Raw genomic sequence first — 19,866 nt, forward strand, 5'->3', positions numbered from 1 at the left:
CCGAAAATAGCCGATCTACAAGCTCACAACACGTCGCATGTGAGCTTGTAGATCAACTATTTTCGGTCTGTGACACCCGCGCGCACCCATGATGACTTGTCTTATTTCTACTGGATCTCTTCTCCGCTAGTCAATCCCAAACATTTTAGTCTAGTTTTTAATTGCTGACGAAATTGTCAATATATTTAGACATAGTTTTAGTCATCATAGCTTAGTTTTTATTTCATTTTTATATAGTTTTCGAAAGGGAAAAAAGTTAGTCAACTACTAACAGTCAGATACAGCATTTCTTTGTCCGCTTTTTGCTTAGTAGATAGAATAGTAGAGATACAGGAAACTGAGGACAGAGAGATTGGAAAGGACATAATAATCACATCGGGGACATTGTGGTTATGTGGGGCGACCCGCTATCCATCCGGTCATTTTACTGGCAGGCCCCAACTAAATCTACCTCCCAGCCTGGGCTTCCTGAGTCACCAGGCCAAAGGCACTGCTTGCCAGCGCAGCCTTTTGGTTTATCTGCCCTGGCCGTTGTCCCGAGGTGCAGCAGGGAGTCCCTGATAGATGCTGCTGACAGACGAGGACCATTTGTTTGGTGTCAGCCACTAATCACAGCAAAGAGGCGTCATAATCTGGGGACAAACGGCCAAAGCCCCACCCCGACAAATCATACTGCTTCTGATAGATGGTCAATAAGCCGCACTGGACTGGAATCAATCATTAAAGACACCCAGAGACCTCTGAGAACCACAGATGGAGGGATGGATGGATGGGCGGATGGAGTGAGAGAGGGAGGGAAAAGCCCGAAAGGTGTGATAAAGAAGAAGGGATGGTAAGAGAAGGAGAGGAAGAGTTATGAGAGGCAATGAGTGAGTGATTCAGAGAGGGAAAGGGGAGAGGGGGGAGGGGTGACAGGAATGCGTGGGTCGACAGAGAGGAAATGAGAGTTGCTGTTGATGAATGAATTATGAATGATGTCATTTCCAAAAATATAGACTGCGGGTCATCTGGGTCTGTCTGGCGATATTGAAAGGCCTCCGAAAAAACTTCAGTCGCCCCATGCAGACACTGTCACGAAATGTGAACATGAATGGAAAATTGCTACAGTATAACCAACCCAGTTATACAGCTTGATACTGTCAGAGATATCAAGGAAAAATGTGGAACAATGTGCTGTTGGTGCATTATTTGGGGTTTTCCCTTCTTTGCCTTCCCTCCCTAAAGCTACGAAAGATGCTATGGCCTTTGTCACCTTATTGGCTAGGAGGCTTATCTTGATGAAATGGAAATCTCCTGACTCTCCCTCCCATACTCACTGGGTGAGAGATATCCTATATTTGTTTTAATTGAAGAAAATTAGTCTGTCCCTGAATGGTTTTGCGAAAATGTCTGGAAGGTATGGAGTCCTTTCTTCCAATATGTACGGAGGATAAACTTTCCTTTCATTCCAGATTAGGGTATTCTGTGAGGTCTGGTGGTGTAATGTTATTGGGGTGTCGTGACGGGAGTGCTGTTTTGCGGATTACACAAACTTTTCTGAATGGTTCAGCTGACTGATGTGTTTGTTTGTTCTTTTTGTTTTGTTTAGTTTTTTCTTGTTTATGTTCCTGCTTTTGGTTTTGTGTATTGTTGTTGTTTCATCTCTTACTTGTGTCTAATTTCTTGTAAGTCTTGCAAGACTTTAGTCCTTTGTGTTTTCATTTGGGGGGAAAAAACGAAATGACTTATTATAACTATTTTTCTTCGTTGGGCTGTATATGGGGCAATGCAATGATATGTGTTTTTGATTTATATGCAAGGAATGCTTCTGTCAATTTTTACTAAAAACTAAAACTTGATACTTATTTAGTATAAAGCCAATAGTCGGATTGCTCCAGTCCATGTAAACATGGTTACTACTAGTTTCATATTGTACCCGGTGGTTGTAAACTCTGCTGACTGCTGCTCATTTTCCATTCCGTCAGGGGAATTTCTGTGCACAAGGCACACCAGCTGGCAAGTGAAAATGTCAGGGCACCCCTTTATTCATAGCGAAAATAGCCAATCTACAAGCTCACAATGCATTGCATTGTGACACACGCGTTGTAGACCATTTTTCCGGAGATTGTTTGCCGAACGTTTGCTTATAATGACATGCCCAGAATAGGGAGGCTACAGGGTTCACGTGGTTAATCGACTCGAGTCCTAATGGCTCGCCTCTGATTGGCTGCGAGGCCTAGCTGCTTCCCTCTCATTGGCTGTAGGTGTGTGTGTGTGTGTGTGTGTGTGTGTGTGTGTGTGTGTGTGTGTGTGTGTGTGTGTGTGTGTGTGTGTGTGTGTGTGTGTGTGTGTGTGTGTGTGTGTGTGTGTGTGTGTGTGCGCGTGTGAGAGAGAGAGAGAGAGACTGTGATGTGATTGGCTGTCATTCTTACCTCTCTGATGGTCATGTCATCTTCCACGTCTCCGTCATCCTGCAGAGGAAGAGGGACAGGGAGACGAGTCAGCACACGCATACAAGCGTACACACAAACACACACACAAACACACGTAGACACAGATAGAAACAAACAAAACGCACATAAACTCTTGTGCAGGGAACAGATAGACACTAGAAGACACACGTTGTACATACATTCACGCAAGCACACACGAACACCCTCAAAGACCGACAGGCACACAAGTGTACACACACACACACACACACGCACATGCACACGCGCACACGCACACGCGCACACGCACACACACAGAGAGGGGAAGAGGTGGACATTTAAAAACATATAATTGCCGGCGCATCACATGGCCTTGTGACCGAGCCCCCGTCCGGCGAGGGAGACAGGGTGGACAGTAATGGATGGTGCAACTAAATGAGGGACTACTGCAATGAGTGCGGGGGATGTGTGAGCGGATGATTATTATTACACTGATGGAACTGCCAGAGTGTGCTGTCTGAAGCCTCAGTTGGACAGACAAGACTAGAGACTTAAGACAATGTCCATGTCATAGGAGCTTTAAGTTGCGTGGCCGGGATGGTGCTCAGTAAAATAGCAGATGTACAAGCTCACAACGCGTCACAAATGTGACACGTTGTGAGCTTGTATATCTGCTATCTACGGCATGCGACACCAGCGTGCAACTAAGTATAAATCAGGCTTGAGCCGCCATGCAGCGGGACACACTGACAGACAGGAACACAGTAGCGCCCCCTGCGTGGATTTGAGAGAACTGCAGTATAGACTCAGTAGAATCCAATCACAAGCCCCGGAAACCCTGCTTTATCATCAATGAAAAAAATGTATTTACAGAAACGCATCATGCTGTGGGAAGAAGACTTAAAACCTAGCGATTGAAAACATAACGTTTTCATGAAAAGGTTTTAACGGTAATAAAACCAAGTGTAAAGTCGCATCAAGTCTCCAATGGAATTAATATCGTCTTTGTCGGGTCAAACTGTTACTTTTCAGGATTCAAATTCAAAAATAGCAAAAGTAGCAGATCAACAAGCTCAAGACTTTGCGCCGCGTTGTAAGACGCGCTTTGAGCCGCGTTTCGAGCTTGTATATCTGCTACTGCATGCAATGACAACTGCAGCGTTTTCATGACTTCCGTATCTTACTATCTTATCTTACTATCTTATCTTACTATCTTACTACTATATAATTGACAAAAGCTCAGAAAGTTCGTTCGGGGTAAGCAAGCACAGGATCACTCCATTTGCCCCGAAACTTGCCACAGACTGTTGATCAGAGCTATGGCTATGTTTTAGGCATCTTACCCCACCTCGATCTGTGATCAGACTCTCGGCTTCATTGATTCTCTGATTTGCCTATCAGACCCTCAGCCTGATATGGCAGGTTGCCATAGCAACCATATACAGGAAGTTTGACCTCTTTATCACAATTATGGCAAACTCAAAGAGTGGCGGTGTACTAGCAGACATACCTGACCCACAGAAGGAGCCACTCTGCGTCAATCCATGCTACATGGACCCTGTGGGACAGCCAACCCTAACAGCCCCTGCATGGTCAATAACAGCTTCCCTAAAGACTTCTGTGACAACACTCGACTGCCTCATGATGGCCATGGTTACCCGCAGTACAGGCGGCCTAATGACCGAGGTTGGGAGGTTGGTTAGGGCCGCAAAGCAAGGCGGGGAGGGTGGAGAGGAGAAGCCAGAGTGGCCGGTCTTCGCATGACGTGTGTGCAGAGTCACTAGGCCAGTGCTGTCTGGACCAACCTCGGATCGGGCCTAGATGTGAGGGCCGCGAAGAGGCCCTCACATCTAGTCAGCTTAATTTCCAAGAGCGAAAGTCAAATTCGTACCATAACAAACACAACGTATTTATTACACTGATAGAACTGCCAGAGTGGGCTGTCTGAGACTCCACCTAGTGGCCACACTGACAGACAGTCGGCTGGAGGCGACTGAAACACAGTAGTGCCCCCTGCGCGGATCTGAGAGAACAGCACGCCAGTCACTGCTGTAGTTATGGAATTGTCAAACCCACCAGTGTGTGCTGGGAGAGGATGACGGGGAGGGAGAGGGAGAGGGTGAGAGAGGGTGAGAGAGGGGGGGAGAGAAGAGAGAGAGATGGAAATAGCGAGAGAAAGAGGAGGGGGGGGTTGCTAAATATCTCCCCATGCCAGGGGGTGTATGTATATACACTTTTCCTATTATGTGTGAGGAGGACCGCAGTGATATGTTTTGTCACCGTTTGTGCGTTATGGTGTGTGAAATAAGGTGTGAAAGAGTGTTTATTCTATTCACCGCAGTACATGCACTTACTTTCTGGGGATAGATGTTGGAGTGTGTGTCTGTGTGTGTCTGTGTCTGTGTCTGTGTGTGACCCAGGGACCGGCGGGAGCCCTGAGCTCATTTATCCCTATCTCTGCAGTGGCTGACCTGTTGGTAACCCTGGTAACTGTTGCCATGGGCCACAGGGTGGCCTACCATTATACAAGGCGGGCGCCAGGAAAGCTACACACACGCATGCAGTGATGGGCAGTAACTAAGTACATTTACTTGAGTACTGTACTTTGCAAGTACAGTGTTTTTTGCAAGCTGATGACTTTCACACCGCTACATTTTAACCCATTAAGACCTGAGGCCGATTCTACAAATGCCTTCTAAATCAGTAGTTCGCACACTTTCAAGATTTTCAAAAATAGCAGATGTACAAGCTCAAGCTTGTATATCTGCTATTTTTAATTAGCCAACGCAAACGTCTAAAATGACAAAGATGCTTTCCCGGTTTTAATGGGTTAAATAGAAATATTGTATTTTTGACTAAACTACATCTCTAGGAAGGGACTCTTGGGACTCATTACAAAATATATTATGAATTTAACACTTTAGCCCTATTTCAAATAATAGTGAAAATAGCTGATCTATAAGTTGGGAACTTGCGCTTTATTGTCACAATTTATGACAATTGCACGCACACACACACACACACACACGCGCATACACACGTGCATAGGCTACACACGTGCATAGGCTACACACGTGCATACACACGCGCATACACTTGCATGCGCGTGCACACACAAGATTCAAGTTGAGACGGCATGCAAGGTTGGAGAGATTAGCTAGGCTATTAGGAGAGCAAATATGTGCCTTGGCTGCATGAGGGACAGTGAATGGTTGTGTGTGATTGTGCGCGTGCGCGTGTAGGTCTGTCTGTGTGTGTGTCTGTGTGTGTGTGTGTGTGTGTGTGTGTGTGTGTGTGTGTGTGTGTGTGTGTGTGTGTGGTCAATATTTGTATGAGCACACATGAGGCTTAAGGAAACTCAAGACAGTTGTGTACTGTAGCCATATTCAAATGAGCTTGCACTTGTGCATGTTGTGCGTGCATATCCTGTAATGCATGCAGGACGACACTCCAGTGAATAAGAGAGCGCCTGCATGAGGCAGAGTGCTGACAGTATGCAGACGATGGAGCTGTATTGCTTTGATCAGACAACCATTAGAGTCTCCCCCCCAGTGGTGAGCTGTGGATTTTTTAACTAAGGGGGCTATATTTTATGACGTCACGTGCGCGCGCACGTGCACGCGCGCGCAGGCATGTGCACATAGCAACATGCCTGCATATCCAACATAGCAACATTATTTTCCTTTTTTTATATAAAAGCCCTTTACATATATTCACCCACACATAAGTACTTAAAATAATCAATCAACTTGTCTTTACTTGAATAACTTTTTTTTAAAGACTTACATTGCTTTTAAAACAGTGTTTTTTAAAACAAGTAAAAAATAAAAAAAATACCCTTTTGCTACTCACCAAAACAAAGACGGTTTTATGGAGTTGAAAGCCTACTTTACTAAATGGGAACACTGTGAGTCCCCACCTCACATCTAAAATACACTTTTTGGCCAGAAAAGAAAATATTTCACCGGAATTAAAACCTGTTTTTCGTTACTCCACAGTGCCCTCTACAGATCTGGTCAATGGAATTTTCCTATTAGACCAGATTCTTCCTTCCGGTGAAATATTTTCTTTTCTGGCCAAAAAGTGTATTTTAGACGTGAGGTGGGGGCTCACAGTGTTCCCACTTAGTAGAATAGGCTTTCAACTCCATTAAACCGTCTTTGTTTTGGTGAGTACCAAAAGTGTATTTTTTATTTTTACTACAGACGAGAGGCTGCGCTACCGCGGTGCGAGGGGAAGAATCGAAAGTACCATAACGTTAAGGAGAACTCCTTCTAACGCTATGGACCAGAGCTAGACAGGGATAAGTTTGTGAGTGTCTGGCAGGCTACTAGCTCTTGTCCTCTGCTAAGCGATTAACCCTTTCACACTCCATGGCTTTAATGTTATGCAAAGCAGCCAGGTTGAGGCCATTGTTAAAAGTGTTAAAGACGGCTCGCCCCCATAGAGGTATAATATAGCTCGCCCCTGACGGTGCGTTGTTGTGTTAATGATTGACGGCTCGCGGGCGGCTGACGGTGAGTGCTCGCGCGTGCATGTGGAGCTCGTGCATGTGGAGCACGCGCGAGCCCCCAGCCTGGGAACTAAGGGGTCGACGACCCCCCGTAGCACCCCCTTCAGCTCCCCCCCACAAACACACACACTCAGCAATCAATGTATTGGTTTTCACACACACACACACACACACACACACACACACACACACACACACACACACACACACACACACACACACACACACACACACACACACACACACACACACACACACACACACACACACACACACACACACACACACACACCCGATCTATAATGTGAGTACAAATATTTAAAAGTAAATACCTTGATTAAAAATACTTCAGAGTAATCAAAATGAGTAAAAATACTTCAGAGTAATCAAAATGAGTAAAAATACTTAAAAGTTGAAAAAAACAGTAAAAATACTTAAAAGTTGAGAGTATAAATACCTAACAGTTGATAAAAACAGTAAAAATACTTAAAAGTTGTAAAAATGAGTAAAAAATACTTTAAAGTTAATAAAGTGATTAAATACTTTCAAATAAATACATTGAGTAACAATACTTAAGAGTACTTAAATTGAGTAAAAATACTCAGTAGTACTGAGTAAAAAATACTACTAATACTCTTTTAGTACCGCCTCAATACCAGTCTGAATGCCAGCGCCCACACATCAAATAGATTTGTACGAACTGAATGACAGCACACACTCATCAAACAGAGTAGGCACCGCTTACTCACACTGGGTGTGATTTTTTTATTTTACAATACTGTGTTTTCTCTTATCCTCTTTTCAATACAATATTAATTCTCTTACAAAGATCCTGTATATTCTTCTATTTTTTTTACGTGCCCTCTGCTTTTTGCATTTATTAAATCGATTTAAATTGTCACCCGTTTGAATTGATTTGAATCGATTTACAATAAATCGATTTACAATTACGTGCCTATATTTTATACTTTATTTAGGTCTCCACTTCCGTCCCCCTCCTCCCCTCCTTTCCTCTTCTCTTCTCTCCTCCCCTCTCCTCTCCCTCCCCCCTCCACCCCACCCGACCCGTCTCTTCTCCCCCTCCCGCCCCTCCTCCCTTCCATCCGGTCTGTGAAATATTGATGCAGAGTAAATTACATCAGTACTCTTGTCTCAGAGAAATGATGCCGCCTGGCCTTTTCAGTCGCTGCTTGCTGCTTTTCTCATTATTTCTCTCACTCCACATAACCGCATAACGTCTCCATGCTTTATTTATGACGCTCACGGCTTCCATTTCTCTCTCTCTCACTTCCCCCCCCCATTTGTTTTGTTTCTGTCTGTCTGTCTGTCTGTCTGTCTGTCTGTCTGTCGAACACGTCGTACACACATAAATGAGAAGCTGGGTTAGGTGTATTAGACTACAGCAGTGGTTCTTAACCTTTGTCTGGATCAGGGTGCCCACTTTGAAAATCTCAAAAGTTAAGACCACTTAACCCATTCAATCCGGGAAACGCATCTGTGTCATTTTAAGACTTCTTTGGCTATTAAATAGCAGATATAAACAGATAGAAATGTGTTATATGTGTCATACTGCACAGTAGGTGACGTGTGTGTGTGTGTGTGTGTGTGTGTGTGTGTGTGTGTGTGTGTGTGTGTGTGTGTGTGTGTGCGCGCACGTGTGCAGTGCTGGCTTGTGTGTGTGTGTGTTTGTGTGCATGTCTTGAAGTGGCGCATGTGTTGCATCTTTGCCGCAAACGGACGGACAGACATACACACACGGTCAAATGTAGAGCGGCTGGCACCGCTAAAAAATTAAAGAGAAGAAAATACTGGATTTGTGTAAGAGAAATCATTTAAAAAAAATGTTTTTGGTCATTTGGCTGGAAAAAAAATTGTGTTTAAAAAATCGTGATGAAATGATATCGTGAAACTAGTATCGTGATTCGAATCGTATCGTGAGTTGAGTGAATTGTTACATGCCTAATAAAATGTAATCATGACTGATGCAGGACAGACGGAGATCAGAAAGAAAGTGAATGAGATGCAAGACGTGAATGAGAGAAAGAAAAAACTTTTCCTGTGGTGCATTTTTAATCCTATCCCCCATGTCCCGTAAAACCAACTCTAACCCCAAAAGTCCCAACCCTTAATAAATGCCTAATCCTAACACCAAACTGAATCTTTTAATCATGAAAATGACCACTACCGTCAAGGGGACCAGAAAAATTCCCCCATTAAGTCACGTTTGTCTGGTTTTGCTATCCTTGAGGGGACATTTTGTCCCCACATAGATAGCAGCACAAGTACACACACACACACACACACACACACACACACACACACACACACACACACACACACACACACACACACACACACACACACACACACACACACACACACACACACACACACACACACACACACACACACACACACAGCGCCTCAGGTGTTTTAATACTAATTAGGCCATCACATTGTAATAATGACCAATATCCCTGCAGGCCTACTTAGCACATCCTAAAAATTCACTGTACCCAAAAGGTGCCATCTGTTCCAGCACAGACCACACACAATGCTTCTCATACTGTATGTAATGTCAGTAAATCAGTGCTTTATTAAATGATGGCAACCAGTAAAAGTTAAGGTCAACATTAATGTGTGATTTTCACGAAGGACCTTGAGGCAGAAACCATGAGAAATGTTACTATTTGGTCTCAGGTCCTGACCCTCAACTAAGTCTCAGAGGCTGCCTGCCTGCCTTTTCAACACTCATATAGTGACTTTCAACGTAGCACTCAGTGTGCATGTATGTATGTCATATCAGAGACTTGTTTTTATGATTGCTACTGACCTTGGCCTGAAAAGGATGTTTGCTCTCAACAGGACTAGCTTTTTAAAAACAATATTAACCCATTAAAACCTGAGGCCGATTCTACAAATGTCTTCTAAATCCTGACAGTAAAAAAACAAAATCACACCCAGTGTGAAGTGGGCGGTGTGGTCACAGTGGTCATCACAGTGATGGAAGAAGTGATGGAAGAAACCATAACTTAAAAAAAACACATTTATGTTTTTTTTTAAAGTTATGGTCCTATTTATAGGGCTATGCACATGTGTCATGTTTCCTTAGCCAATCACAGTCCTGAATAGACTGTGATTGGCCAATCACGGTGCAGGGTTAGGGGGGTACATTTGTGGCCAATCACAGCGCAGGATTTGGTGTGCAAATATCCAAACCTCACAAAAAGTATATATATATATATATATATATATATATATATATATATATATATATATATATATATATTCAAAGATTTTTTTCATTTTTTCTTTCACGATTTAAAAAAAAATTGCACGTCTACAAGCTCATAGCGCGGCACTCGGTGGCACACTATGAGCTTGTATATCTGCTATTTTTGAATAGCCAAAGAAATCTAAAATGACACAGATGCTTTCCCGGTCTAAATGGGTTAAATAAATAAAAAATTATGCTATGTTGACCTGCCTCACAACATTGCATGGCAAAATGTTTGTATTTACATTTATGCTTAGTTGAGAATAATTTTCAACTAAGCATACGTAACAATGATATGATATAAATGGCAATAATATCTTCACTGCATTAACTTTCCAAACAAAGAGTTAACCACTTTAACCCTACATACTTTGTTGGCCGTGGTCCTCCAGGGGTCTGTACTCTGTACTCGCACCCCTTTTTTCCCTCTACACCAAATCTCTTTTCCGAAAATAGCCAGTCTACAAGCTCACATTATTTTCACAGAATGCTGTACAAGGACACGCCCAGAATAGGGAACGCTAGCTAGGGTTCGTGTGGTTAAACAACTAACAGCACTTCAAATAAGAGCAGAAGTATTAAAGTATTCCTGTAAGATTCAAACCTCTCTCATAACATGAGATATTCAATTATCTCCTCTCCTCCATTTATAATCAAGTTCCTCCATGAAAATGGAACTCAGTGGTCCATGAGTACTCTAGCGCCATAAAAAAATAATTAATAGCCCTTATGATCATCTAAACCTCCCCATTCTGAGCCAAGAATCTGGCCTGAACAGCCACCCTCCCACTGCGTTACTTCATAAAGAGAAGTTTCTTCAGACAATCATAATTATTGACTTCTAAAAAAAAACATATGAGAGTATGTGTGCGTATCAGTGTGTGTGTGTGTGTGTGTGTGTGTGTGTGTGTGTGTGTGGGGGGGGGGGGGGGGGGCGTGTGTGAGTTATGAAAGCTTCCATCATTGCTCGTGTGGGCGAGCAGCCCATTGAGATGCAATAGAATCTCTAATCCTAATCAGAACAATACTTTAGAATTGAAAGTCTGTGCGATAAATCAACTGCAGCAAATGGCTTTCACACAATAGGATTATGAGGCACTGAAGATGAATGCACACTGTTTAGTGTGCGTGCATATGCGTGCGTATGTATGGTTACAGTACCTACATAGACACACTCGCCTAACTGGACTACTAATTTGTCGCATGTCAAACTAATGCACTCCTAGCGAGGCGTAGGCCTTAGATGTAAAGCATCAATAACTTCTAATAGACTTACACTGACACAACCATTAACAACACACCATTTTGCAGCTATAATCAACAAACAATACAACTCTGTCAAAACCGGCTATATATCAAAGTGTGAATGGTTCTCATTTGTGCCTTTATTCATTGCTATTGCTGTTTTTACTCACAAACGCACTGTGAACAGAAAAGAGAACTGGACGATATGCTCACCCAAAAGAGAGATCTCAGGTTGGGAGGTGGCTCCTATTGAAGTGAATGACATCGTAGGCGATGAGAAAAAGACAAAACTCACGACCAGAATTTGACTGATTATAGCCTATATAATAACCAAGATAAATGATTGGAGAATCTGGAATACTGATTTGATACGTGGCAAGTCATTTTGGAATGGTGATATGAGGCCTATAACAAATGATAATGTAATCATTTCCAGATGCCATAGTTGGTCAAAATGATTAATAATGTCTCACTAAATAGGTGGAATTTGGGAGTTTATAAAAAAAGTGTGTCCCATTTAGAGAGATATGTTCTTGCATTTTGACCCATTATTTTATTACATTATGGTTTGTTACATGGCCCCATACGGTAGGGGATTGGATTTTAATCCTGAGGTTTGGTCATTTATCATGGCATTTACATGCAGCGCTGGATGATCCGGTACGTGGAATCATTAGTCTTAACGACGAATCAGTATGTTTCATTGATTGACATTTCAACTGTAGACCTCATTGTTTTCTCATGCGTCATGATCATCTCATTGGAAAACACTCTTAAGTTCTAATCAAGAAATATGCTGATATTATTTCATTGCACATACGGGCGAACACATCTTTTACCTCCCCCAGGCAGAATACAGTATGTACATTGATGAATTACAGCGATGAAATTCCTCTACATACTAAATTAGAATTAAAGCATATTGGACATGTAATGGAGTAATTCATCAGGCAGGATGAGACTCAATTAGTCCCGCCCCAACACAACAATGAGGCAGTCACTGATTGGACGCCTCGGGTGACATGCTGATGATGGACAGCACAACATGCTAAGTTGAACAGCCTCGTTCTCTCCTTGGGACAAATTGACCGCACTTCAACCACACCCGAGTCGCATGACGACTCCTGTTGCAATGAATTTAGGTCATTTTGGACACACCTGCATTTTTCTTTTAAGCAGTACACAGAAAAATCCTCAATGTTACTTCATCCATTTGTAACTCAGAGAGTCTACAAATGTACACAATGGTTACATTATTTGTCCACTCTCAGAGTTAAATTAAAGGAAGGCTTTGACAATTTTGAACCTAAATTCCATTGTTTTGGTGTGAGATCATTTATACAGGGTGGGGAAAAATACGCTATGTCTAATGTGTATTTTCCATGAAATGTCGTGAATGTCATTTCACAGAGAAATACATAGAAGACATAGGGTATCCCCCCCCCCACACACACACTCGCATCAGAACAATGGGGTTTAAGCTCAAGATCAGCAAAGTTTCCCTTTAACACCGAATATCTTTGGTTATGTTATGGTGTGGGAGTTTTAGTGGTCAAAGTGTCCTCCATGACCCCTACTGACCACTGGTCCATTATAGAAGACACAAGTCCTTATCACAGCCAATCACATTGGCCGATGGAGGCAGCCAAAGGCCAGTAGGGGCTGAAAGAGGAAGAGGACGTTCAACGACTTTCGGCACAATGGCACAGATCGGCTCGTCTGGGCTCAGATCACGGGCCATCGGCGAGGGGGATTAGCCCTGCAGCAGATGGCGGGGTGACGATTGGCTGACCGGTGGTTTATGGAGCCCGTTTCCGGGGGGGGGGCACATTTCCCCCCCGGGCGTTCGGGTGGCTCTGATTGGTGGGTCTTACCACGACGGATATCCTGACGCGTTTGGGCGTCCTCCTGCCCTCCATGTTGTTGTTGTTCTTCTCGTGGGGCCGGAGACAAACACAGCGTTAACACAACCTCCTCCAATGCCCCGCAACGCCACTTCTGTTCTGCGGCGTTGCCCCGGGGTCCCCCAGGGGTCTATACTAGGACCCCCCTCCTTTTTGTTCCCTCTACACTGCATCTCTTCTGCGAAAATGGCCGATCTACACACTCGCAACGTGTCATGTTGCGACACGTTGTGAGCTTGTGGATCAGCTATTTTTACAGTGTGTTCGCCCCCAAGAATAGGAATGCTAGGGTTCATGTGGTTAAACACACACACACACACACAGCCTTCAGCTGTGTGTGTGTGTGGGAGAGATGAGGTCAGCCGAGGTAAGAAGACAGGGCAGGTCTTCATCTGGGAAGGAATGAGATTTGTGTGTGTGCGACGTGTGTGTGTGTGTGTGTGTGTGTGTGTGTGTGTGTGTGTGTGTGTGTGTGTGTGTGTGTGTGTGTGTGTGTGTGTGAGAGAGAGACAGAGCATGAAGGACTGTATGCGATTCATAGCACAGGGATGTGTGGGCGTATACAATCAGTGTGTACGCCAGCATAACAGCACACACACACTCAGCTGTGTGTGTGTGTGTGTGCTTATTTCTCACCTCAATCCCCTCTGCATCAGGGTTGGCGCAGAACAGGTTCTTTAAGGCAATGCCAGAGTTATCCTGGGGGCCTGAGAGAGAGAGAGAGAGAGAGGGAGGAGGGAGGAGGGAGGAGAGAGGAGAGAGGAGAGAGGAGAGAGAGAGAGAGAGAGAATTGCAATATACAGAGAGGGGAAGGGGGCGGGGGGGGGGGGAATAACACAATGAGTGTGATAAAAAGCTTTATGATCAACAGGAGGGGACACACACCGTGTGTGTGTGTGTGTGTGTGTGTGTGTGTGTGTGTGTGTGTGTGTGTGTGTGTGTGTGTGTGTGTGTGCGTGTGCGTGCGTGCGTGCGTGCGTGCGTGCGTGCGTGCGTGCGTGCGTTTCAGTTACACACAGTTAAGACCCTGGTTAGATAAAGTGCAACAATGTGTGGCTTGCCATCAACACAATGTTTAACGGTGTTGCGCCGTTGCAGTGTGTACAGAATGAATGGGTGAACGCAAAGCACATTTGAGTGCTCAGAAAGACTAGCCAAAGTGCTACATGAATGCAGTCCATTAAACATTTAGAAAGAAATACCAGAGCACAGTGCTGACTAATCGAGCACGGCTAGAGCACCAGCAGGGAAAGTTCTCTGGCGCCGCAGCTGTCTGCAGTTGGTGCTGTTTGTGCGGCCCGGTGTATTTACATCTCACTGTGTGCGTGCGTGTGCGTGTGCGTGCGTGTGCGTGTGTGTGTGTGTGTGTGTGTGTGTGAGAGTGTGTATGTCTTACTGATGGGGATCTCTGTGGGTCGGTCCACCACAGATGGTCGGTCCACCACAGATGCTCTCTTCAGAGCAGGTTTGAGGGGCTTCTGGAGAGAGGGACGTGTAGGACTGAAAGATGACTCCTCTGTGGAGATCTACACACGCACACACACGCACACACACACACACACACACACAAATGAAAAAAACGCACCCAAACTCCAACAATGCTCAAAAGATGGACATATTAAAAGTTCTCTATTTGAAATGATTGTCTTTCTCATTCTTTCACTTTCTGAGGAGTCATTGAAAAGAAATGTCTGGCAGCCCTGGGATTGATGGATTCAGATAAATGGAAGGGGAATGAAAACGCAACAGAGAAAAAAATTGGAAATTGAAAACTTAAGGCGATGAAAAATGAGACCTGAATGAGGAAAGACCAGAGAGAGACACAGTGTGTGATGAATAGCTGAGTATCACTGACATGGGGGCCTTAGGGGTCAAACGCAGAGGAAATCACTAGAGCCTCTCAAGAGTATCTGCTTCTATCCCTCCATATCTCTCTTTCTCTCTCCTTCTATCCCTTTATCGCTTTCTCATATCCTTCGCTGCATCCACGCCCTCAGGGTGGACCCAACTGTTTACTGCAAGCTAGCAGCAGAATGTGCGGTGGGAGAGAGAGAGATAGAGAGAGAGAGAAGTACCACCATTCTGAACACAGCGGTGCGAGCCCCAGAAACATCTAACATCTAACACGTACAGCTTTTCTCCTTTACAGATGGTAGTTTAATAACGCATGTTAATGATCTGAGGTATTACTCCAACCCCCCCGCCCGCCCGCACGCACGCACGCACGCACGCACACACACACACACACACACACACACACACACACACACACACACACACACACACACACACACACACACACACACACACACACTTCTTTTCTCTCTTTTTAGTAATCTCATTTCCCCCCCTTCCTCTGAAACGCATATCCACATCCGTCTCTTTGAATCTTACTTTAATTTTCCAACCATTAAAAAATTATATTGGATTTCTTTCCGCTAATGGCAGCTGCTAAGAGACGCGATGACAAGAGGGATCCTGGGAATGGCTTCCTCTCCTTCCCTTAACAGCAAGTAACCCGACCTCGTGGTGAGGACAAAACATCGGACACACTGACATCAGACTGCTTACTGGACTTTTCCCAGTGCTCCACTGGGAAACTCTGACCTTATAAGGACGCCCCTCACACAGACAGGAAGTGAAATCAATAGCCTGTTAGGTCCTGTTCCACACAGGCTGTTAAGTCAGTAAGAGAGAACGTGTTGAGTGCAGAGACTTGGCTCGTTTGAATGTACTGACTGAGTGTTCTGAAGAGATGACCTCAGTCACCTCACGCACGCACGCACGCACGCACGCACGCACGCACGCACGCACGCACGCACGCACGCACGCACACACAACTTTTGGACGGATATGTGCCTCCCCTGAGAGAGTGGTAACCTATACGGTCATTTCATGGTCAGGGTTATTGTAGTTAACTAAATCTAATAGAAAAACTAGAATTGGAGGAACATTTTAGTTAACTGAAATAAAAACAAAAACAAACGATAACTAACTGAAACTGTATTGTGTTGAAAAAACAAAATTAAAACAAACTAAAATCATAGGGAAAATTTCCTTCGTTTTTAGCGTTTGTCAAAAATAGTGAAAATAGCACATCCCCAAGCTGAAAACGGGTCGCATCGTGACACATTGTGAGCTGTAGATCAGTTTTTTTTTCCCCTGACTATTATAGTCCATATTACAATAATAAATAACAAAGACATTATACTAAAACTAATGGAAATTAAACAAAAACCTAGCATTAAAAATATTAACTAAACTAGCAAATCTGCTTAAAAAATTAATCAAAACTAAACTGAAATTGAAAACAAAAAGTAAAAACAAAAACTATAAAAACTATAAAAAACCTTATTCACGATACCCTTTACATTTAACTGATTACTGATTATGTTGCCAGATAGGTTTTGTTAATGCTTACATCTGGAATGAATAATAAACCTTCTCCTGTATGGGTTGTGTCATTACAACGTGCTGACATTTAGAGGTTTGCGTCAGATGAATCACTGTAATCTTTTAACAGAACATTACATGGGGTTGGTTCACGGTACACTTGACATTACTGCCGACCATACTGCGGGTTGTTTGATATTTGTGGAAGCCAGTTCCTTTCAGTAGGACGTGAAGCTCAACTCATTAAATATCCTTGCAGGGTTTTAATGTTATTTTAAAGTGTGGACTGATTAGACACATTCAATCGTTCATTGCTCATGAACCCATAAAGACCTGAGGCCGATTCTAAAAACACCTTCTAAATCTAGTTTTCTGAAAAACCTTTCAAATTATTATTATTTTAATCATGTTGCTATATATCGTTGTTGTCGGGTGGAAACCTTGTATGTCTAAAACAGTTCCTTTTTTATAATTATTTTTAAAACTATTTAAAATAGTGAAAATAGTCGATCTACAAGCGCAGTACTTTTATGCGAAACTCTAGTATGATGAAGTAGGGCTTTAATTAAGAAAAAATAGTCTAAATGGGTTAAACACACAATTATGTTTGGCTATCATCACTGATTTGGGCATATCATTATAGGTGTAATTTTTTATATATTTTTTTAGAAAATGTCAACATTTTCAAAATGCAGACACACACACACACACACACACACACACACACACACACACACACACACACACACACACACACACACACACACACACACACACACACACACACACACACACACACACACACACACACACACACACACACACACACACACACACACAGATTTTGCACATAAATAGTGGGATAAATAAAATGTTGAAAATAGCTGATCTACAAGCTCACAATGTGTCACTATGCAACATATTGTGAACTTGTTGATAAGGTATTTAAGTATATAGGGCTTAGGGCTTGGTAAAAAACACCACCACACCACTTCACCACACTCAACACTTCCTAGACCAGTGGTTCTCAACCAGTGGTCCGGGAACCACCAGTGGTCTTTGAGGGGGTTCCAGCTGGTCCATAGCTAAATGATGGAGAGTTGGTAACCAAATGGACCCTTATAGATCTTTCACTCCTGGGAGTGTAAAATGAAGCCAAATGAGCCCGTAAGGGTCCATTTGGTTTCATTTCAGTCGAGTTAAATTATTGTTAAACATCTGCAATACTTAATTCTACACAATTAGAGAATGTAGAAGAATAGTTATTTTGATCAACGTTTGCCTGTTATCTTTCCTATGGTACCAACATCAATAAAGCATGGAATTGTGGACAAAATCGTATCCAACGATAACGAAATACTCGAAGTCTTGGGTCTGAGAGTCTAAATCTCATCAAATGGTGGTCCGTGGCTCAAATGCCGAATAAATAATGGACCCTTGATATGAAAAGGGTTGAAAACCACTGTCCTAGACTCTCCTCTCTCCTGGCTCCTAAGCTATTGGAATAAACTCCCCCTCTACTCTAGCATTCTTCTCTCATTGTATCCCTTCTTGTCACTTTTGTTTTTGATGCTATGCAGATATACTACGCAGATGTATGTTGGTTACTTGATCACGTATTTTTGTCATTTAGCTTGACCGCAAATGTTAATAGTGTTATTTAGATAGCATGTTGTTTATATAGGTTCTAGCTTAGCCACCTGTCACGCCATCGTAGTTTATTTGAAGCACTACTTTTTGCACTCTACTGTGAGACCGTTTACTTTGTTATTTGTTGACCAGGGTACGTGCGTACTCTGCTTACCCTGATCTGCACTTGCGTTAACCCGTTTTGGGCGGGAACCCCTATTTGTAACTATAACCTTTCAGGACGGGAACCTTCTTGTTGCTATGTACATATAGCAACATACATTTGTTGTAATTTTTGAATAAATGTAATACGTTTTTCAGAAAACTTAGGTCAGGATTTAGATTCAGGTCTAAATGGGTTAAGTCACTCTGGATAAGAGTGTTTGCTAAATGCCTCAATTGTAATTGCTGTAATTGTCTTACAGTAACACAAGGTCCCCGATCTTCCAAAAAATAATGCCCCCCCACCATCGCGACGCGACCTCTGACCTGGAAGCGGACCTCCTGGTTGGCCCGCTGGCTGCCGTCCTCGCTGCCCGGGTGGGACACCACGGACAGGCGCTCCACGGAGAGGCGCTTCTTCTCGGCGCTGGCGCGCTCCCGAATGTACTCTAGTCGCCGTGGGCGACCCAGCTGCTCCGACAGGAGGGCCTGCAGCTGAGCGCGCTCGATGGAACCCAGTAGGATCATGGACTCTGAGATGGACGGAGGATGGAAGGATGGATGGATGGATGGATGGATGGGAGAGAAAGAGGTGGATTGTTTTGGGTGGGTCGGGGGGAGGAGAGAGAGGATGATGGTGGTGGTAGTTTTGGTGAAGAGAAGGAGTCAGAGGACAAGCGAGGAGTGATGGAGAGGGTGAAGAGGATGATAAGATGAAGCACGAGGAAAGGAGCAATGGAACGGGGAGATGACAGGCGACAGGTGGAGGATAGAGGGGAGAAGAGGAGGAAGTAAGGAAGAGGAGGAGGAGGAAGAATAAAATGAAAGGAGAGGAGGAACGGGAAGAGGAGGGGGTGGAGCATGGAGCGAGGGAACACACCGTGGGAGATGTAAAAAAGAGCGAGGAGTAGATGAGAAAAGGGGGACAGGAGGCACACAAGTGGGGATGATTGAGGAGGGGATAAATGTAGAGAGAGGTGCGGGGAGATTAGAAAGTGAGAGAGAGAGGGAGGGGGAGAGAGAGGGCGAGGGAGGGAGAGAGAGAGAGAGAGCGTCAACAAGTTCTATTAGAAGGCTTGAGATAAAGTGTCAACAACAGGAGGTTTTTGTATCCGTGATGCATCACTGCAGAGATGCAGTTATGTAACGAAGAGAAAAAACACTGTGTGAGTGTGCTATGCTTGATGTGTGTACGTGTGTGTGTGTGTATGTGCTTGCATGTACTGTGTGTGTGTGTGTGTGTGTGTGTGTGTGTGTGTGTGTGTGTGTGTGTGTGTGTGTGTGTGTGTGTGTGTGTGTGTGTGTGTGTGTGTGGGGGGGGGGGGGTGCGCA

At 43.8% G+C, this 19,866-nt stretch overlaps 1 protein-coding gene across 1 annotated transcript in view; it reads right to left on the reverse strand.

Moving 5' to 3' along the window:
* Positions 1 to 19,866, reverse strand: part of LOC308085623 (chloride channel protein 2-like) — a 202,896-nt gene that overhangs the window by 10,991 nt on the left and 172,039 nt on the right. The window contains 4 exon segments of the mRNA XM_080428838.1: positions 2,412 to 2,450; positions 13,987 to 14,057; positions 14,747 to 14,876; positions 18,862 to 19,067. Of these exon segments, the coding sequence (XP_080284964.1) occupies positions 2,412 to 2,450; positions 13,987 to 14,057; positions 14,747 to 14,876; positions 18,862 to 19,067 (446 nt within the window).

The sequence above is a fragment of the Gymnoscopelus braueri genome (genome assembly GCF_963280865.1).
Source record: "Gymnoscopelus braueri genome assembly, chromosome: 5".
In the NCBI taxonomy this organism is placed as follows: Eukaryota; Metazoa; Chordata; class Actinopteri; order Myctophiformes; family Myctophidae; genus Gymnoscopelus; species Gymnoscopelus braueri.